We start from the raw sequence: 22,317 nt of genomic DNA on the forward strand, positions 1-22,317 counted from the left end.
GTCCAGATAGATGGCTGCAGAGTAGCTGGTGTCTGTGCTCTAACCCAAAGCAAGGACATTCTGAGACGTTTTGCCATACAGTTCATTCATTCTACTGTAATTAATCAGAGCCAGAGTTATGGTTATGCACACTCCCCCGATGCTAAAATTTAGTGTGTTATTGCAAACAAGAGCAAGGCAAACTATTCATAACAATCCAGTTCATTATTTCTGTATCCAAATCAGTCTTTAACAGGCTTTTTATGTTTATAACCATATTGAAAGTGCATGTTTAGTCAAGGGGTTCTAGTAGGTTGTTTTAGCTGAATTATTATTTGCCCTTTTTAGTTACCACACCCAGGACTTAATAGCTTTCCAAAATTCCATTGGAAATTAATGTAAATGGAGCACCATAGGAAATCCCAGGTACTGTGAGATTAGTCACCTCACTAAAACATTATCACCTTCCCACAGATTGCTTGACTGCAGGTTTTTGCGAAGCATAAGAAGTCGAAGACAGGCCGAGAAGGTCCTTCGGTGCAAACCACTGCATCTATCGTATCATGTAAACAACAAGTGCAGAGGCAAACGTTCATAAAGTTTGCAAAAGTCCTCAGAAGAGCACATGAGGCACAGCTTGTTTCTACAACAAAGAGGAAATATAAATATATTTATAGAGTTTCGTGGAGATTTAATGGTTTCTGATGGGAGAAGCTAGTTCTTTCCCATCCCACTTAATCTGAAAACAGATGGGTGAAGCATCACCACGCGCGAGGTCACAACTGCAGAGGACTGTGGCTATGAGCATTTAAGCTTACAAAGCTCATAAATGTAAAGCAGGTAAAAGCCTACCTGTGCTTTGCCCAAAGGAAGCAAATGTCTTTTTGTCCCAGTGACTGGGACTGACAGGTCTGTGGTAAAGCTGCAGTGCAGTTCACAACACAGGAAGCAACTTATTAATAGAAGCACCCAACTCAGGCAGGATCGAGCATTCCCTCAGTGCTGTAACAAAAGCCAGCAAAAGAACAGCTGGGTTGCAGAGAAAAGGAAAATAAAAATCAGTTCATCCTTCAAAGAGGGACGGCTCACGTGGCAGGAACGCCAAAGTGCAGTCTCCAGAACACAGTGAACACAAGACCAGAGTCTTAGGATGCAGCATTTGCTGCAGATGTGGAAGAGACTATTCAAATATTCCTGGTTTCCACCAGGCTGCAAGACAGGCATAAACTCCCCTCCACTGCAAAAAATGAGGAAACAGGCCAGCTAGAAGCAGAAGCCAGCAATCACGGGCAGACTCTGACCATTAACTGTGAAGACAAACAGATGTCCTCAGCCTTTCTGGAGCTCCAGCTGTGAAGAAACAGGCTAGAGCAGACATCTTGTCAGGAAGAAAAAAGAAATCCAGATGGCACATCCCAGAAAAATAAATGAAAAACTCCCAAAGTTTAAAAAAAAATAATAAAAAAACCCCCATACCTCTTCAGTGGCTTGCTTAAATTACAAATCCCTCTACAAGCCAGTCATGGCACTCCCCAATTTCTCTAGCACAAGGATGATTGACAGTTAAAATGAATGTTCCATCATTGTGGTATTATTATTTAATTACTATGGCATGCATGAGCAATCCCAGCAATAAGCATGCAAGCCTCTATTTTTCTTGGCAGCAGCAGCCTCCAGCAGCCAGAGGGACCTTGCAGCCAACTCAGGTATCAGTTAGGATTGAGAACAGCCTTGGAATCCCAGCAAAGGGGACTTGTCCCTGCTGGGGTGCTGCTTACAGAGCAAAGCTAACCTACAGGAGTCAGGAGGAATCCTCATGTTAACAACAGTGAAATCAGGCTTACCCCTTGACACTTGAAACAGTACCTCCAAAATCAACAGGAGCCTTGCCAGCAATTTTTAATGAACTTTCAATCAGGTCTTTTAACGTTCCTTTGGAATCCAAATACAATGGCACCTATCACTTCAGAACCAGTTTATGACACTGATGAGAAATTAGCCCACACTCTCCCCAACTTCCCTCACAATAAAAGGCAAGTTGAGCTGTAATTTTGACTCCTGCAAACAAGCAGAACCTGTGGTTCTTTCTGGCCTTAACTCCCAGAACAGCACGCAATGCCCAGAGACACATGCAGTCTCTGGCCAAGATTCAGCCAGCATGGAAGAAACTACTAGCAGCAATCTACAGTCAAGTAGCAGAGTTTGGATCCTGAGAAATTTCTGAACTCTATCTGAACTTTCCTGAAATTCAAGGATTCTGGGATTCAGTCTGCATCTCTGCTAAAAACCAAAGTGAAACGGACAAAAGTAGTTTGAGAGTCTGGATGAATAAAAGAAAAAAAGTCAACACTACCTGTAAGCAAGTCTGTACAGCTAAAAGCATCTCAAAGTGTTCTCAGGCATACCTAAGCATTTCTCAGAGTGGGACAGGATGGAAAGAAAGCATGAAAAGATTGCAATTTTGTGAGAGGACGGCATCCTTTCCACCTGCAATTAGTCAGAGATGCATGTCCAGGAACATATACCCAACCATTCCAGTCCACAGTCTTTATGCCTGAAGTTACTGCCCTGCAAGCTTTGCTCAAAGTTTTCTATGCTTTTGAGCATCTGTGATGGAATTATATTTAAGAATCCTTTCCTTAATAGTTAAGCAGTTGCCAGACACAAAATGGATCTAAGCATTTTGATTATCTTAAGCCACAAATGTCTATGTTGTTACACCTGATTTACACCAGCAAGAGTATTGTCAGCTTCATTATGGAATTAGGAGAAAATTCTTTATTTCAGTAGTGTATTTTACTTGGAACAGGTTAAAAAGTGTTTAGCATGAAAAATCCTATGTCAGCTGCTAATAACTTATGGTTATACACACTCTTGGTTATTAATGAGATGTAAAACCAAGGTCCTGACCACTTGTGGTTTTTACAGATCTCTCAAGAATTCTCCCTAAGAGCAGAAGTGTTAGGTTTGCTATCTTAGCCAAATCCAAAATGGAATTCCTACCTAAATTCCCACTGTTTTGTGACCAAAAAATTATTCTTCCCTCCTCTAAATGGCTATCTCAAAAAGCTTCTCCCTGCACTTAAACACAAACTGCCTTCGGTGGTCACACCCATGATGAATTTAGTGAATCTAACAGGACAATTCGTGTGAGCAAGAGCTACTCGGGGTGAGGAAATGACATTGTTTTTGTGGTTGGGTTAGCGGTACTGTGATGTTAATCAGCACCAGCCGATCTTTAGGGACACCACAAAAAGGTAAGGAACTGAACAGCACCAACAGAACAGGTACAGCACAACGTACCTAGCACACGAAACCACATCAGAGGTCGGACTACATACTAATGAGCTTTAAAAATCTTACAAACAGCTCTGAGAAATGAGACCAAGCACTGAATTATTTGATATGCTGCATCAGATGTAGGAATCCAACATTATTTTACATGGGCCACAAGGAATTGCTAGGAAGCATGTTATTTGCTATAGCCCTTCTTGTTCATAATATGCCAGAGCAAGATTGACAATGACGATAGATACAAAACATCTTCTGCTACAGATAGGTCACAGTCCAGTCTCTGCCATGGCTTTAACACTTGTCAAGCCCCAAAATACTTTTCTCAATTACACATGCAATCTCATACTTCAGGCTAAGACTGAAATCTCTTTACAGAAGAGGAATGCAATCTGTGTAATGCCATTGAACCAGTGCTGTCTTCAACTGGAAGCAAAAAAGCCCCAAAGAAATAATTCAGAGAGATTTAAGTAATAAACCAGGTAGACCTAGCCCTAGATATTTGACAGAAACAGAAGATCACAAAGGAAATCAAATTTCAAGGACGTCTTGAAAGGACGCCCCTCTGTAGTGGGTAACTAAATTAAAAACATTACACTATTTCTTGCAGAAATTCCACTGAAAGTAAAATCCTGTTGACCTCAAATCATATCTGAAAGTTCACTGGGATGCCAAGTCAATAATTTTCTCCAGGTTAGGATGTTGCCTTTGAGTTGCTCAGCTGAACTATCCCTAAAAGCAGCTCACAGAACAGCTGAAGTTGGAAGGGACATCCACAGATTATCTAGTTCAACATGCCCTGCTCTACACAGGTGAACTCCAGGAGGTTACTCTGGACTATGTGCAGTTGGGTTTTGACTGTCTCCAAGGGTGGAGACGCCACAGCCTCTGTGTCCAGCCTTTCCCAGTGTTTGACCATCCTCACAGCAAAGAAGTTTTTTTCCTTATGTTTTTTTCTTACATTCTTATTTAAGTGAAATTTTCTGTATTTCAACGTGTACCCGCTGCCTCTTGTCCTTGGGCACTAGGAGTCTGACTCAATCTTTACTCCCTCTACTCAGGTATCAAATGGTAACTCCTGATCAGCATCAACCCTATATAACCACTGGACAATCTGCTACTGCTACAAGATCAATGCCTGGAAAAGGAAGGCAAGCCTGGCAAGTGGCAGCTGCAGGTACTCAGCCACACACAGTCAAAGTAAGAAGGTCCGGTAGATTACAACCTCTGTATCCATCAGTCATGTTCTGCTCTCTCTCTTGGCCCATCTGTGCCAGAGAAGAAAACTCTCATGTGCTTGGCAAGCACATCACATTGACAGCAACTCAGCAAAGATAAGACTAGAGAAAAATGTTTAAAAAAACAGAAAAAACCCAACACGCTATCTCCTTGGAAATACCAGGTTTATCAGGAGATTTGAAACTTCCACTTCCCTGTTTTCGGTAAAGGTTTCACCACGACTCATGCAAAGTGCATGTTAAAGGGGAGCTTTCTCCACTCCTATTTGAAAAGAATTCCCAAGAGAAATTTGTCCCCAATTGTTTTGCTTAATTAGAAGGAAAACACATCTACCTTTTCAACAGTATGAATAAAAATCACTGCTCTCAGCTAATATTTCATTCCCTGCTCCTTCTGCTTTGATAAACCTACCAGCTGGCCACAGAGTCTTCCAAGGTAAACACAGCCTCAACTTTTACTCCACAAGGACAAAAAAAAATTCCATCTCTTCTGTTATGTGCTGCAGAGAAATGAAGCGTTGTTTCACGTTCCTGTGCAGGGCATCCTTTCATGATGCCTGCTCACAAACCTGCTCACAGATGTACCTTCAAGGCTCAAAGAGATCAGTCTTCCATAGAGAACTGTGTTCAACCTTCCTTTAGCTTGACAGGTTAGGTAAGCATAGCTTCCTATTACTTTATTTCTTCCATTAAGAAGAAATTGTGATGCTTTGCTGTAAATGGCAACTGTCATTTACCACAGAAATGGTGGCAATTCTTAAGCACTGCATTTATAGGATGTGTAAAATAATCCCTTAGCTTGGGCAGGTGCTATATAATTATAAAACACAATACAGTCAGCCATGACATTTAGAAGCAATACTTAACTAGAGCCTGGACCTCAACCTCATACAGATTCGAAGGAGAAAATCACACTGCAAAATTTGGGAGTGGATATCAAGCAGAGCTCATAAGTGTTCACATCAAAGATTTGGTTTCGCCCTATCCTTATTAAACAGAACCTGCCTTCACTGAACTCGCCAGCTCTTACTGCAGCCAAACCTTTGCCATGGATATTTTAAAGCAAAGTATTTCAACACACAAACTGCAGCTTCCAAACAATGTCTGTTTTAATGAATGCCCACTAGCCTCCACATGAGTAGTGTTTCTTCTAGCAATAACGTATGTATGACTATATCAGAATTAACCAGGACCAGTTTCTGCTTGCTTTCGCAATCAGAATATATTCTGCTTGCAGTCCGATACATTTCACATCAAGCCAAATTAATTCCAGAATAGACTGAAATTTGGTTGCACTTGATACGTATCTGGCCCCTTTTGCAAAAGCAGAATGAAGCAGTTCTAGAGAAAGTAGAAGAAAGTGATTGATTATAAGCACCTCAAGAATTTAGCATGCATACAACCTGTCCTGACAGAGCCTTGCAATACACAACAAAATATTAGCTGAAGAAACGCTGCCTACAGTCCCCTAATGATAATTTTAAGTGCAGCAGCCAGCTTTTTTATATAGGGGACTGTTTCCCAGACTTGCCCAACCTTAACCAATTACTCTCACAATAGCATTGAATAGGATATTTAGAATGTCAGCCCAATTGTTCTAACTTGCCCCCTCTGCCATGCCCCAATTTTTGACAGGTTTGTTCCTCTATTGCTATAGTGACTGCCATCCCTAATGCTTGTGATCAAAGTCGTGTTTTAGAGGTCACCTCCATTTGAAACAAGGGACATTTTTGTGTGAGCAAGATAGGGGAGACTCCCTCCTTTCTCAGTGTTGCAGTCTCCCTTCCATTTCATCCTGCTCCTAACACTAGGACCTGCTTTTAATTCCCTAACCCCCTCTCCTACTCCCAAGCATTCTACACAAGTTTTCATCTTAAAGGATTCTGGGGGTTATGATCAATTGACCAGAAATTTTTTTGCAGCTTTCAGCCTGGGGTGATTCTCCCAAACATGTAACTGGAAGAATGCACCCTGCAAAATTCACTCACTAAGCCTAGCAAGTCATCAGCTACAGCCACTGAGGTATCACAGACACAGTCTTACACTGACCACTTATGCACAATCACCACCATCCTGAATCCTTTCCTACACTAATCACCATAAACAGATCATTTGACTACACCAAAATTTTTCTCATCGATAATTTTCAATCACCGCAGCCTCTCTGGTAGAAGGTGCAGTGCACAGAAAGCTCAGGTGTTTATACTGTTGCCCAAGACAGTTTTGAAATAACGTTCCAGAGAGTAAAGGGTTTGCCTGCAAAAGACACATTAATATTCCAGTATCACTATTTTATTGCCATAGCCTTTTTTTAATCAGTTGTTTCTGAACAGGATAGCGTTCATACACTAGACTCCAAAATGTCTTTAAATTTAATCAGCTACTATGGGACTGGAACTTCAGTCATGCATATTCTAAAATAAATTATAATAATAAATTGCAGTATTCCAGTGTTTGTTTCAGTAAGCTACAAAATCAATCATGCAAAGGCAAAAGAGAGAACATTTCTCTTTAAAATTAAACAGAATTTGGCAAGGTTGCCTCAATCACTGGAAAAAGGAACCAGCATCACAGTACTGCCAGAAATAAGTTCTGCTAAGCACTGACAACACATAAACACCTACCTTGGGATGCCCGTGCAGCTCTTCACTGTTTGAGAGGGTGGCATTGAAAGGCTCTGTATACTGATTCGGTTCTTTCTTCATCTTTCTCTCTCTCTTTGCTGCCGTAACTCTGAAGAGGCAAAACTGCTGACAAAGTAAAGTTGCCACAAATACCCAGGTGCACCCCTTCATTTTGAAAAGGGAGGGGCCAAGTCAGGAAGGGCACTCTCCAAGCACAAAAACCTTCACCACCAATAACAGGAATAGACACAGACTTCTCTCTAAAAAAATAAAAAGTAAAAAGGTTAGAACTATTAAAGATGATCCTCTGGGTTATGCAATGTCAAATAAGCAGCATGCACGGATGCGCTGGTTGCTGGAGAGATCTCTGTTCAAGCAGGACACATGGAAATGGTATAGATAAACTTGTTTGAAAATCTGGATTCACTCGAAGGAAGAGGTAAGTCCATTCAGCCTCTCGAAGCTTACATAAATACAAGAGGCCCTGGCAAGTCCTGCCACCCACCTTGAAGTGTCGCCTGCCCCCCCCCCCCCCCCCCCCACCACCAAACCCCCCTGAAATGCCGTTACCTAGAGAAGTGAAATTGCTCAGGGCAACAGTTGCTCGGGCCAGAGCTGACAACACAAACTCATTAAGGGGGTTGTTCGGTTGTTCCTCTTCAACAGGAGATTTCACTTTCTGTCATTTGAAGCATTGCGTTCAGTTCAAAGCAGGCTTGAATATGTTCCCATCCATTCTCTCTTGAATGATACTTCCCTTTCCTCAGTGACAAGTCCTCATCCTTTCCTTTCGAGATGCTGGGGAACTGTAACCCAAAGTTGCTATAGCCACTGCTCTTCTGAAGAGGCTGAAAGCATCACAGCTCAACCAAGTGCTCAGCCTTCTAAGGAGAAAATAAATTTCTCATATCATAGAAGTTAAAACAGGGAGAAGCAAAGAATCTGAGGATGTACCTAGGTCCATTAGGAGCAGATAAAGTTTTCCCAAGTCTAGCTTCTCTCCCTCTTTAGCTGGGTTTATCTTCACTTTTCTTTAATGAGACGATGAGCAGTAAATCCCGATGCCGCAAGCAGCTGTCAGGATGTAGAATCTCGTGTCTTTTTCATCCTCGTTTCCCTCACACTAGGCAAGGTTTCAGGTACCTTTGAGTGTAGATCACGTCAGATTTTTCTCACTGTTCCTTTCCTCAGCTGCACACTGGCAAAACCCTCCTCAGCTTTTGCTTTACCTCAGCAAATAAGTACTTCTTTCCTGAATGAGTTTCCATCAACTTCAAGAAAGAGAGGAAAAAAAAAAAAAAAGAAAAAGTAGGAGGGATCACATTCTAATGAGCTGTCAAGCCTATTCTCTTCACATTCCTATTAGACTCACTGATAAGTGGAGCTGGCCCGTGTGCCAGGCAGATTTAAATCAATGCCCGTTCCCTGCTCCCTCCCCTCAGCCCTACTCTGTACCTCCCCTTCATTATCTCAGAGAAATCACCATTTTTCTGGGAAGTTTGTAAAACTGTACATGAGCGTGTGGTAGAGCTAAAAATATGTGGCTTGGAATATGCACTCAGCATCGCACCACACATTGATACACCAGAACTCTTGCTCTGTACTCTAGTTAGCTGTGTTCCGCGCAACATTTTCCCCTAGCTCTCATTAGAGGCTGGCTCAGTGGGGGCTTTCTGACTTCTTTACAGGAGGGTGGGCTGTTTATTAAAAATAACAGCAAACCAAAGGTTACACATCTCCTACAAGCATTTCACAAGGGAGATCTTGAAGTACTTGGGCAGTCTGCAAATCTTAGTCAGTCCCCCACCACCTAGAAAAAAATACTCTTTCTACAAATACAGAGAGCGATGCAAAAATTTATCTGAGATTGTACCATGAGAAAGTCCAAGAATGAGAAAAGGTTGAAGATCACATAATTTGAAGTCCCTTATGAAGCAAGCAACAGATTTACTGTCTTCTAGCAATTCCTTTAGCATGCCTTCTGTAATCCAAGCAGTAATCCCAGCACTGTTCTTCACCAGACTTTAAAGGCAGCCAGGGTGGATCAGGAGCAACAGCTCTACTATCTGTAGCTCACGGAAACTGAGGCATGAACAACCTGAGCACAAAATCAAGAAGTAGAGTACAGGTTGGTTTGTTATTTTTTTTTTCTCCAAAGCATCTTTTGAAAGAAATGGAGTTTGGGAAAGAGAAGAAAGTGAGAGTAAGAAGGGAAGCTGCACAGAAGCTAAATAGTTAACAGCGTGTCACCCCTCCCCCAACTAGCTCACATTCCATCAAAACTACGTGGCAGACTTTATTTGTTAATAATATTTAACTTTCTTTGGCGCCTTCTCATACTTAAGCCTCTTTTTTCAGGTTAGTTGTAGACAAGCCATGAATTTGTAAAAGTGCACTTGATGACACATTAATAGGACAATCTGTCATATTGCAGCTAAACAGCTTGACAGATCCGCACACCATGGCAAGAAATGATATCCAAGGCTGGAATGGGGCAATCGCTTTTTTGGTCTGCTGGTGCAGGCTGCATCTGTCTGCCTGCAACATCTCCTTTCCCATCCCAAGAGCCAAATCCCAAGACTGTATCCTCCTCAGATTGGGGGGAAATGAATCCTAACTATGTTTGCAACCACGAGGCGAAGTTAATGATGGTCCAGTAGGACAAACTGAGCATAGCTAACTCCCGACTGTACCCTTTTCTCTGTGTTGGGCTGGAACAAGTGTCAGCTCAGTTGTTACCTCTCCTCCAACCTTCAATTCAGCTTTTGTGTTATCTGTAGAAAACTGCACGCCTGGCTGCTGCTGTTCCCTCATCCTAGCTGCAGCGGTTCCAAAGCACCTGAGTCCTGCCAATGCACAAACAACATTCAAACTCCACTGGCAAAAAAAAAAAAAAAAAAGGAAAAGGCAAACATTGCACTTAATAGTACAAACCAAGGATCTCAAAGTGACTGAAGAGACAAAGAGCTCCTCTGAGCTCAGCACCGTTTCAGCAATAACAGGAATAGTTAAGAATGTAGCGATACCAATTCTGCATGAGGGAAGTTTTGCAGTAGGGAAGATGATACAAGAAGCCACATTTACATTTCAAAATTGTGTGCAAGAACCCAAACACAGTATTTGCAGACACTGTAAGAAGTGTGCGTAAAGCTAGAATAGTCATGCAAGAAACTTCTTTCAGTCTCTACTTACACAATTTGCCTTTTACTCAAGATAGACCTCACCTAACCATGCTAAGAATAATACCCAAAGGGAAAAAGATCAAAAGCTAGGATTTTCCCCAGAGTTGCCCATTGTAGGTGTATCGAGCAACTCCTAAGCCCTGGTGCAGAGGGAGTGATTTTTTTTAAGCCAATACAGAAGGTGACGGGTTCACTGACACGCACACCCACCCCTGCTTCAGACCAGCTAAGCTTTAGAGTGCTCCTATCATAGATCCCTTAGGTTTAAAGCTAAAATTTCCCGACATTAACCCGACACAAACTCAAGCAGTTGATTGGGCTAACAGACAAAAGCTGTTCGAACAAACCTAAACGCACCAGCAGACAAAAAAGAACAGCTTTGGGAAGGCAGACCAAGAGCTCATGGCCACCCCCCCGGGGCTGCCCGCACCCCACCTTTCGGAGGGCCTCTCCATTCGGCTCTTCCCCGCATCCACCCCACAGCCGCCGGCTCAGGACCCAGGCAGGATCGCTGCGCCATCTCGCGGCACACCCACGGAAACACCGAAAGCTGGGCAAAACAGAGAAACATTTGCTCGCTTCGCTTGCAGGCATCAAAGCGTGAAATAACATCATTGGGGCAAAGCTTTTACCGCTAATAAAAGGTTCTTGGTAAACCCCAATAAATCATCCTCATGCATTGCCCAGAAAAGTCTTTTCAATAACACGAGAGTGTTCATGCTCAATAGCCTCACTTCTGTGTGTAAGCAATTTTTCCACTGAAAACATGATTTTTCTGCTTTAGAAGCAAGACCTTTGCTGGGCAGCAAAAAAAAAGGTATCAACTTGTATACTAGTTGTCTTCCTGTGACTGGGTTGCAATATAAGCCACCAATAGCAAGAAATTATTAGCAGAAATTGTTCAGACACATTCAAAAATTACCTTTTGAAGCACAGGGCTTAAGGTCATAATTCTAATTACAAGTGATCAGCTTGCTCTTCTGAAGAAACAGCAGCTTGTCACTTGCTGACTGCTTACACATTTAAGGCAAATTGGAGAATCCAAGAGATGGGCAAGCATCATCTCATTTCTTTGGCCTTCTGTGTATGGGAGAGTTTCCCATGCTATCAACACCCATGTTCCATTTCAAATCCCAGTACCTGTGCAAACACAATAGGAGGGTTTTTTTTTTCCTTACAGAATTTGTGAGGGGTAGGGGCAGAGCAATGCCTGTCCTCACAGCAAGAATCCTGTATGACTACATGGATTCAAAATGCAGCAACACAGCTACCCTCACCTGACTAGCTCCTTGCTAACACAAGCACTAAAAAAAACCTGAAGCAGGGCAACTGGCAAAATGAAAAGCACTAAAGTCTAAACAATGGAGTGCAAAAGAACTCCAGGCACAAGAACTGATCTGAATAAAAGGCAGAAATACCAGCGTTATTAAGGAAAATGCACCATTTTATAGAGCAAATTAGGACACAGCTCAGCCCTGGCAGATGTCAGTCAAGCAAAAAAACCTCACTTCCATAAAGCTATGAAGAAATTGCTGTTAGAAACAACTATCTTTTCGATCCACACACACAACTGGAATGCCAGCCCATAATCAAATTCTAGAAGTCAAAAGCGAAGACAGCCTCTCAGTAACATTTACTACTGCACAGAGCTGACGCTGGCCAGGTATCACAGAACTAGCTATCCCGGTGTCAAGGGAACAGCAGCAGAATGAAGCCAAACTGTACTCAAACAGCAACTGCTAAGTTAGCAGCAAGGTTCCCATCTACTTTTTTCTTGAGAGACCCCATCACTGTTGGCAAGAACAGCAGAACAGCCCCTTAAAGTGGTTCTTTACGTGTCTCAGAGCAGGTGCTGAAAACAGGTACTGCACTACAGTGGCAGCTGTGATGTTTACATCATTATAGGACAAATACCCCTCTGCAAAGGAACTGCATCATCAAACAAAAGATCTAAAAGAATTTACTACCTCTAGGTCTTCCTGGAGGTGTTCTACTACAGATGTAAGTGACCAAACTAACTTGAGGGGGCGAATAAACCTGGAGGTGGGAAAGATGCAAGTGTGCTACAGTTCTTGTTTCCTGGCCCATATATATACAGTAAGATTTCTTCCCAGTGACTCCTTTCCCAAAAACAGTCCCACAGAAAGTACAAATTTTATCATGAATGTTTATTATGAACAAACAACTTTACAATGCAGTCACTTCTACTCCTCAGCACATGCTTGAAGTAAGGTAACTTCCATGACCTTGACATCTTAGGGGGAGAAAAGTTACGGCTACACACAAATCCAGGACTTTAAAAATCAGGAGTTCTTTAAAGGCGACCACTGAGATATCTTCTGATTCAAGCTGCAGAAATTCCCTACCACTTGTGTAGAACAATCTTACAGAAATCTATGAGATCGCAGCATGAAAGTGAAGGGCCAGACATTTGTTCCAATATGATATACTAAGGGACAGCTTTTAGTTTTATTACGTTAAGTAATGCACTGCTTCAGGGCATGATAATATTTTTGCATGGCAAAGAATGGCTTACTCCATCTAATGACTTTGATAACAAAAAGATCAGATACTGCATAAACGCTTTTAAAAAACACAAAACAGGAAAACCTACACAAAAGGGAAGAAATCTTCTGTTACCAAAGGCAAGGAGCAGAGAGATGTATCAAAACCTTGTAAGCCACAGATGCAAGGGTTCAGTCAGCTACTGCTCCTAGCTTTCAACAAACGGCACCTGAAATGACTGTCGTGTCTTTCTCCGAACCCAGGATACTGAAAAGGAACTGCAATTGGAAGTTTTGTTTTTTAAATACAACCAATCCTCAGAAAAAATGCAGCATGTCCAGGGTTTAACCAAAGGTTTTTTTGTTTCCAATTGAGGCCCCTACTAAAAACAAGAGACCCACCTTGTAATACTTGGGTGTAGCTTAAGGCCAACTTCTTGCCACGTAATAAAATGCCTTTTATTCAACATCTCCGGATTTTACTAGTTCTTTTACCATGGTTAGGTACATTTCACAAAAGGTTCAAACACACCATGCCCCAAGTTGGTCTCCTTGCCTTTGCTTTCATTTATGTAGACAAAATAACTTCCATAAGGTAAGAAGATAAACATAAGATAACCAATTAAAAGCTTCTGTCTGTAGGCAATGTCAATGGTAATAAAAGGCGTTGTGAGAACACAAACATCTTTGAATGACACTAAGTTCTATGAGGCAGAACAGCCTCAGCTACAGGTCCATATGCTTTGAGAAAAGTCATCTTGAAAAATCCTGTCACTGCAGGAAAGACATGACACTCCCCCTTCCTTTCTAGCACACCCCCAGACTGACGGAACATCGTTCTTTCTAGACAGATACAACCAGTGCTTCTCTTTTAGAAGAGCTGATCAAGCACATACAAGAGGTAAATTAAAAAATAGTTATAAGATTTGGTAAAGTCACAAAATAAAAAAAAAAAAAATCAAGTATTTATAAATACATTTTAAAATCCAGCCTTTTACAAATTCCATCCCCACGCACCCATGTCCTCCTTCCCTTCCTTACCTCAGCAAGAACTGCTTCAAGATTTCTTTAGTATAGAGCTGTTCTGCTAGTTTTGATAATTCCTACCTATTGCAGAGAATTGGTCACATTTATTGATGCTCTAAGCTGCATGGCTCATGGATTAACAGTACGTTTTTGCTTACAATTCAAGATACCAAGGAGAAGCACAGAGAGAGAACAAATCTGAAAGGGAACATAAAAGAGTTTCAAAAAAATCCTTAGATACATGAGGTAATATTTATTTGGGCTCTTCACAATACTTAAAGTAAGACTACGCAGTTAGATGCAGAGCTTTTTACCTTATCACCTTTGACAATTTGTTTACCATCAACAGTGAGTGCGTTCTTCCCCAGATGACTAGGCATCACTGCCACTTATGGAAGGCACAGTAAGTTTGCCTCTGATGAAACAAAGCATTTGGATAAAATTAAGCAGGGGTGGGGGGAAACCAAGCAAACTCAGTTAAAAAAGTAATTTCAGACTTTTGAAGTACCCTAGGAGCTGTAGTGTTTATCCATAGTTCTGTAATCCCATGAACATACATCGCTATTTCACTCATCCGTCATCCAAAGGGGAACAGTGATGAACTTACACCTAAAAGCAAAAAGCTTCTACAGTCTCAGATGAATTAGAAGGGCTTGGGTTTTGGCCTTTGGTGGTGGTGGTGGTTTTTTTAAGTTTATGCAAATCTTCAAGTAAGCAAGTGGAACTAATTTTAAGGGTTTACTTCAGCTAGTGACACTTCAGATTAATTCAGTTGACTCTGAAGAAGCTGGTTTGTGACTCAGACTCATTTGTCCTCCTACCTTCACAAGGGCTAGGGTTAGCTCACTTACCAAAGCCCAAGAAATCCAGAGAAGATTTTCTGAATACACAATCAACTCTCCATTGGTGTGTGCAGTTTTATTATTTTTTCCAACAGTGGCACCTTGTGATCAAAATTAAGTATTACAGCTTTCAAATATAACATCTCCCAAAATGGAAATCTGTTAAGTGAACAAATCCAAAACAATACTGGATATGGGTATCCCCACTAAAGACTGATCCAAATGCTTCTTCTTGCTAATTCTTCCTAAAGGCTGACAACTGCACTTCTTGTAGCCCAAATAAAACCTTCAATTACATTGGGACAATTTAGACAACACATTTAACACACACAGTGTTATTTTCCCACTCATCTAATCACTACTGACTAGATATGCAATGATGTTCATTCTATTTTAAAAAAGAAACCAGCAATCTTCTGTAGCATCAATGTTCACATTAACCAAACCCTTACCAAGTCCACCTGAAATCACTACTTGAATCATTTCAACACCTGTACAGGCTCTTCCCTAATGAAAATAAAATACGATATGCATAAATTGTGAAATTTTAAAAATTGTTCAATGCAGTAAAAAGCCTTATTTGCTTAAGATTTTCAAATTTCAAATAACAGATGGAGAACTGCTATAAAAATCAAAGCACTAGAAATGTTAGTGTCTCATCAATAATGCTTTGACTTGTGAGCCACTACTAGATAGTAGCAAGGACAAGAGGATCCGCGAGCAGAACTTCTTTTAGTTTTCTGACTAAGCGAAACTACTCCATTTCTCAAACATAACCCATGAGCCAACCAATGTTTTACCTTGCAACATGGTAAAACAAATATTTATCCCAGTGTCAGAGTCAGATGCCCAAAGGGTCCACTCATTCTGCAACTACCTCTAATTTGGTCTTGGTTTTATTTTGTCATTCTCATTCTTGCGCTATGCTTCTCAGTACATACTTGACTGTGTAGGCAAAGGCTGCAAAACCAACTATAACAAACAAGTTCGCCAAAGCTCCGCCTAAAAGTCCATGGTTACGATTGGCCTGTTGGAGACCTGGATGATTGGCAGGTGCCAAGGGTACGTGCCCATTAAGAAGGGGTATTCCATTCTGACCGTAGTGCGCTTCCCCATCAGGGACAACATCTGGTAAAGGGAGGGATGGAGGTCTGTTATTGAGCTCTTCTTGTGCTTTCTGTTTTTGTTTAATCTCCTGGAGAAAGAAAAAAGAAAACTGAGTAACTGGAAGTAAAAGTGGTGAAGCTATTGGGTGTTTTAAAGAGATTTCAGAGTCCAAGTTCTTACATATCTTTAGGAAAAGGATATGGTACACTCCTTTACATCATAGGTCTTTTAAACTAAAGTAACTGCACTACATACATTTGTACAGTCTCCCCAACTTCTTCCAAAGTGACCTACTTCAGTAGTTGACACTAACAATCATTTGGGCAAGTTTATTTTTAGTTCACATGCACATTTTCTGAGAAGCCTTTCTTCAGAATTGAGAAATTCTTGCGTTAAGTCTTGCATATCCAGCTTGTTTTGAACACAAAACATGAAAAAAAATGAAGAAAGCGATCATAGAAGCTTAGAAGGATTAGGACCATAAGTACTACATGTTACAAATCTGCCTGTACTTGGAACACAACAGCCGTTATCTATTATTGTCTTCAGAGTCTCCCGACGATTTAGGTACTGGCAAAACAGCATTGCAGAAAGTATTTCCAATTCTCTGGCATTCTTGTAACTGATAAGAAAACATAACTAAAGCCTTCAGTTCAGTTCTATATCTGTGTGAGGAAGAAAGGAAATGGGAGATAAAACATTCCTTTTCCCTGAAGGCTGTCCCAAAAGGAGACAAAGAGGGAGAATGCTTTTTAAACAAGAGCTTTGTAAATATCTTTGAGAACAACAACAGATGAATCAAACTTGAAGTTCCGTTAGCACTCACCACTCTGACCAGAAAGGCCATTTCTGTCTATGGACGATATTTACTTCACTAGCTGGGATCCTATGTTTATGACCTCAGGTTATCGCTAACAAAACCACACCTCTCATGCTTAAGAAAACAGCTGGAAAACAGCTCTTCTATATTTTTTCCCCACTCTTCTATGGTACGTATTCTTTGTGCAATAATTCAGACTTACAACTTGGTGAAATTTTTATACCCCAAAACAGTTTGCCTGGCAGAATAAGTTTTACGCCTAGAATTCCAAATTACAGTGAGCATCAGCATTATAATATTTAACTCCTGAGTCATGAAACAGAGTCAGTAACAGAAAACTGTTTCCATTCATATGGCATGCAGAAAATTAACTCTCAAAATCTCAACAGCAGGCTGAAACAACTGAATTCCTTCACTAAGCAGTTACAGAGAAGGAACCATCTTGAGACAGGAGTGAAGAAAGGAGCATCCTTCATTCCTAACAGGTGAGACCTTTTAGAACCAAGTACCATCCGTGGATATTGGCTAAAGAATCCCAGGGGTCTGAACGACGTGAGATACTTTTTATCTTTTTCCTTTCTTTCTTAAACCTTTACCACCTATAAAACTGCTGTCTGGCTCAAGGGTAACTATTTTCAGAACCTTACGCACAGCAATTTTTTATATCCTTCAGCTATTACCTATACATGACAATATCAACTCTGCATCAACATACCTACAAGGTTAGTGTTGTGCAAGGAAGATACACACCTTAAAAAGATACCACCCATTCTCAGAAGTTAAGCAGGAAGATCTTTGAGAACAACAACAGATGAATCAAACTTGAAGTTCCGTTAGCACTCACCACTCTGACCAGAAAGGCCATTTCTGTCTATGGACGATATTTACTTCACTAGCTGGGATCCTATGTTTATGACCTCAGGTTATCGCTAACAAAACCACACCTCTCATGCTTAAGAAAACAGCTGGAAAACAGCTCTTCTATATTTTTTTCCCCACTCTTCTATGGTACGTATTCTTTGTGCAATAATTCAGACTTACAACTTGGTGAAATTTTTATACCCCAAAACAGTTTGCCTGGCAGAATAAGTTTTACGCCTAGAATTCCAAATTACAGTGAGCATCAGCATTATAATATTTAACTCCTGAGTCATGAAACAGAGTCAGTAACAGAAAACTGTTTCCATTCATATCGCATGCAGAAAATTAACTCTCAAAATCTCAACAGCAGGCTGAAACAACTGAATTCCTTCACTAAGCAGTTACAGAGAAGGAACCATCTTGAGACAGGAGTGAAGAAAGGAGCATCCTTCATTCCTAACAGGTGAGACCTTTTAGAACCAAGTACCATCCGTGGATATTGGCTAAAGAATCCCAGGGGTCTGAACGACGTGAGATACTTTTTATCTTTTTCCTTTCTTTCTTAAACCTTTACCACCTATAAAACTGCTGTCTGGCTCAAGGGTAACTATTTTCAGAACCTTACGCACAGCAATTTTTTATATCCTTCAGCTATTACCTATACATGACAATATCAACTCTGCATCAACATACCTACAAGGTTAGTGTTGTGCAAGGAAGATACACACCTTAAAAAGATACCACCCATTCTCAGAAGTTAAGCAGGAAGACTATAATAGTCTCTGATCTTAACGGAGAATTAAGAAAAAAATCTAGGATATTGATGGACCAAGTCCAGATATACGAAGACCAGTCCTACCCAAACTCAAGAAAACACAGTATACAATTCTAAAATATTGGGACCGCAACCACATCTGCTGCATGTGCAGCGCACTCAAGGCTACAATACCGATCCTAAATGCACATATTTGATTCTCTATACAATGGATCTTTGTGCAGCAGAAAAACAATTCCATTTCAAGATTCAAGTTTTTAATTCTTACACATAGCAGAAGCGCCTTTAAAAGGCTTTCAAGACTGACAAAAGTAGCTACTGTCTGGGAAAAGTCCTAAATAATCAGTTCACAGATCTACACAGAGCAGCTGAAAATTATAGAAAACCGACTTATTGCACAGATTAATTCCCTTACCTCCACCACTTCAGGAAAGAGCTCACAGAAGACTTTATCTTTTAAATTAAATGCTAAGCTTTGTGCAGCAAGCTGTCTTTTCTGTGGAGGAAACAAAAATTATCAGTAGTTACACATAAATGAAGTCAATATCCTTTAATTCAACATCTGATTATTTCCCACAAGAATGGTGCAAACCATTAGCCAATTAGCCAACTAGTTTCTACCATTTACAGCTGCGTATGTGACACTTGTTCACTACAACAGACATTTCTAGACATAAGTTATGTTTTCTTTTCTTCATCTTACAGGATTAGTGTTCTGTACTAGTGTGCCTGCTTGGCAGACACTTCAAGAGGAAGGAAGGAAGGAGAAAGAGCGTCCTAACCATAGGCTTTACTAAAAGGGATTTTAAGTTCCCTTAGAAATCTTCTCCCCATCCCCACACGACATAAAATTGACTTGATTCATCTGCCCGTCATCTGTAGTAGGCAACAACATATTAATTTCTGAGATACCAAACTGCCAGCTGCCACTGTTGTTTTAATTTGAGGTCACATTCAACATTCCCTAAGCTGACAAAAGGTACATCATGCAGTCTGGAGCTTACTGTGAACTCCGATGTCTCTATGCTGCCCAGTGTGGGGCCCTTTTCCACCATAAAACTAAGAAGGCCCGTCAAGATCGTCGAGACTGACCAAGCCGGATTCCACGTATCCGGGTGGAAATCAGTGATTGAAAGACACAACCTTCAAAAAGATAAGACAGGCAGTGTGTTTTATTTTTGCCATTAAAACTATTACACATTATACATATTGCTAAAATGGTGTTAATTGCTTAAGTGTTAGAAGAAAATCCTTACCTTGTATTACACTTAAACCTTCCATTAGGTGTAATCATATAAATACTAGGAGGTTTAAAAGGAAATTCTCTGGGGAATATTAGTTTCCCATGATAATAGCCACCTGCATTACATAAAGAGATGAATTACTTATTTTGCATGAAGATGAAGTCCTAAGCTGCTACTCAAAATGGGCCAAATAAAACCCTTTACTTGTCTCCTTCTCCCCCTCACACTAAAGAGATCAAGGTCATCATCTTGTGCCTCTAGAACACGGGAATAATGATCCACACCTGCAGCAGATTTACTTTGGAGGCAATTCTCTCACATGCATATTACAAACAGTACTTTCCATTGTCAAGTCCATAATATATTTAAGGAAAACCAGCCAAAGTGTATTTAATACAATACAAATGGGTTAGTTTTCCAGAAACACCGATAATGGCAAATACAGTCCTATGAAGAATTCAATTTCAAAAACGCATTTTGTGAGAGGCTCCAGAAGACATTGTGGAATATGTGACTACAACAAATTAATAAGGCTTTTGTGTTCCTTGCTTTCTCCAGAGAAATTCATAAAGAGAATGTATGTCTCAGTTCACTGAGAACGTTTAGGTGGTAACAAAATGGGATTTTCTGAAATTATCTTTGACTGTCACATACTATCTAAAGTGAGTTATCTGCTCCAAGACCTTTAGCAATTACTTAATAAAAAGTTACCTGTCTTCAGTTTAACCTACATGTGGTTTTGTTAGAAACCTTGATAACAGAAAAATTACTAGTAGACAGCAGTACTACTGTCTCTTTTCAACAAGCTATCACAGAAGACACAGACAGCTTTGAAACTGCACTAACAGTTTTTAGAGCTATTTACAGGAGTTATATTTTGCCCAAACAGGCATGCAATTACTCAGGCATGCCAACCACAACATAAAGTACATGCACATTTTTGCTACATGCTAACTTTTACCTTCATAGGGAGTCATTTCAGGTCCCCGTACCACATAGTGCCTAAGACAAAGAAGGAAATTTAAACAGTGTGAAAGCCATCACACAATCAGACATCAATTTCTCTACAAAAACGAAGATCAGTATCACTTCAGCAAAAGTTTCACACTCCACCTCCCAAAACCAAGATTCCCATACAACCTGTAGGAGTGAAGGAGTCAGACCTGATGACCTGGAAAATCTTGCTGTCTCCACAAGTGTGTGAACAGTTCATTCTAATTCTTACCATTCAAGGATATTGGATGGGAGGGGCTCTGCACAGATATAAGGCACTGGATCTTTCTTAATTCGAAGGTAGTCTTGTTTAAGTCTCTGTGTTGCTGTCGTTGGTGCTCTCTTATTACTGTTGTTGCTCATCTAGTTTTTAAAAAATATACACAAACACAATCTCAATACAATCTTAAGAGACACAGAGCTACTATGCTTCACTGAACACAGCTCCAGATTTTTGCAAAATCTACATTACAGAGTATTTTTAAAAATATAAATTAAATTACTGTAACTTTTAAGTGGCAAGCACCGTGCAAGATCTTAACCAACTAACACACTCCCAAGAGACTCGGTATATTGCCAAAATGGGAAAATACTCCTTCCAGAACTCTGCTGTTTAAATACGACAGTGAATTGCTATCATGAAAATATGCTGCACTATAGAACCCACATGAACTCTTAATAACCAGTCCTGTGTTTAGGCTGAACACACATCATTATGACAGTTTTAAAGGGCTTAGTCTTTTTAAGTAATTCATTTCCCTATTCAGTTTGAATATCTATTATGTAAATTTGCCTATGATTTAAATTCATTTGCTGTTTCTACACATCCAGTTATTTGAAATAAACAACAAACAAAAAGCCACAAAAACCTTATTACTGACTTTGAGGTGAAGAATTTTAAGTTAAATCTGCTGCCTGGTTAATAGTTAGTTGAATTTACGGAAGGGAACTTCTGAGCGAGATTATTCTCTTCCAGATAAACAAAGACCTCATCCAAAATGAGACAAGTCAGTGTGAAGAAAGGAAATTCCATGCTGCTTACAAGACAAAGAAAGCATTAGCCCTTACAATGCACCTACAGAACACATAACAATTAACAACTGCTATTTAACTCACTTTCTCCCAAAAATTTAGCAAGTTAGTTAGCTTTATACATGGAAATTCAAACAAGACCAAAAAGGAAAGATTTTACAAACAGCTTGTATAAAGACCTAAGACAACGCTTACAGTACGACAGCAGCATTTGATGGGAAGAGTACGTTAAATGCCTCTAACCCTTTCTATTCCTTTATTTCATGTAGAAAGCCAAGTGCAATTTATTAAAGGAATTGTATTTAGACTACAAGCAACAATTTTATGTGGTCAAATATTCAAGTCCTACTCAAAATAAGCACGTTTAACCTGGCTTTTGTCAGAATCACTGTACATCATTGTTTGAAACATATTTTTTCTGAAGGAAGTCACACATGGTTTTAAGTCTCACGTCTTGAAATCATAAAATCAAGGCTTTTTCCTCTAAAAAAGTCAATTTTGACTTTAAAACATAGATTAAATCGTATCTTTTTAACACAATTACTTGTTCTGAAGCCTTGCAATAGCGCCCCTCACGATGGGCTGCAAAACCGCACTGAAATACTTTACAGCACTAAATATAGTTATTGGGATTTTAAGACCCCGCAAAGCTTTATCCGAAAGAACCTCTGCATCTTAAAGGCAGAGAATAAACGGCAACATTTACAGCAGCTACGACGGCAAGCCCAGTTTCCCATCACGACAATATGATTTACCACAAGCAAGCAAGCAAGCAAGCCAGCAGCTCCCCAGCCCTCAG

The 22,317-nt window shown here is 40.3% G+C and overlaps 2 protein-coding genes across 18 annotated transcripts in view; both read right to left on the reverse strand.

Moving 5' to 3' along the window:
- The window catches only part of C1QTNF12 (C1q and TNF related 12), a 29,521-nt gene extending 15,580 nt beyond the window's left edge, over nt 1-13,941 (reverse strand). For 5 of the 17 annotated variants that reach the window (XM_009646760.2, XM_035902171.1, XM_035902166.1 and 2 more), the window contains exons 1-7: nt 12,929-13,006; nt 11,237-11,454; nt 10,750-10,864; nt 9,826-9,978; nt 9,006-9,230; nt 8,087-8,403; nt 7,133-7,392 (exon numbers count right to left, since the gene is read on the reverse strand). In XM_009646760.2, coding sequence (XP_009645055.1) covers nt 7,133-7,303 — 171 coding nt within the window. In that variant the 5' untranslated portion in view covers nt 7,304-7,392; nt 8,087-8,403; nt 9,006-9,230; ... (2 more) ...; nt 11,237-11,454; nt 12,929-13,006. Of the gene's footprint in view, nt 1-7,132; nt 7,393-8,086; nt 8,404-9,005; nt 9,231-9,825; nt 9,979-10,749; nt 10,865-11,236; nt 11,455-12,928; nt 13,007-13,220; nt 13,318-13,859 lie in introns of those variants that run through there. The other 12 variants (XM_035902167.1, XM_035902162.1, XM_035902156.1 and 9 more) reach the window with 12 other exon arrangements.
- UBE2J2 (ubiquitin conjugating enzyme E2 J2) lies at nt 12,465-21,848 on the reverse strand. Its single transcript, XM_009646761.2, has 7 exons — nt 21,368-21,848; nt 20,719-20,849; nt 20,455-20,495; nt 19,506-19,608; nt 19,254-19,392; nt 18,665-18,745; nt 12,465-15,881 (listed from the first exon to the last, which is right to left on the reverse strand). Exons 2-7 carry the CDS (start codon nt 20,847-20,849, stop codon nt 15,597-15,599), a joined length of 780 nt encoding a protein of 259 aa, XP_009645056.1. The 5' UTR covers nt 21,368-21,848; the 3' UTR covers nt 12,465-15,596.
- Between the last annotated feature and the right edge of the window lie 469 nt (nt 21,849-22,317).

This window comes from Egretta garzetta, unplaced genomic scaffold (genome assembly GCF_000687185.1).
Source record: "Egretta garzetta isolate BGI_Z169 unplaced genomic scaffold, ASM68718v1 scaffold29, whole genome shotgun sequence".
NCBI classification, from domain to species: Eukaryota; Metazoa; Chordata; class Aves; order Pelecaniformes; family Ardeidae; genus Egretta; species Egretta garzetta.

What these genes read in the sequence shown, in the direction of transcription:
- UBE2J2 (XM_009646761.2), bottom strand. Translation starts at nt 20,849, where the DNA reads ATGAGCAACAACAGTAATAAGAGAGCACCAACGACAGCAACACAGAGA. An exon ending in AGGTTTAAGTGTAATACAAG is followed by an intron (nt 19,393 to 19,505) that starts GTAAGGATTTTC and finishes ATCTTTTTGAAG; the next exon opens with GTTGTGTCTTTCAATCACTG. An exon ending in TAGAGACATCGGAGTTCACA is followed by an intron (nt 18,746 to 19,253) that starts GTAAGCTCCAGA and finishes TTTCCTCCACAG; the next exon opens with AAAAGACAGCTTGCTGCACA.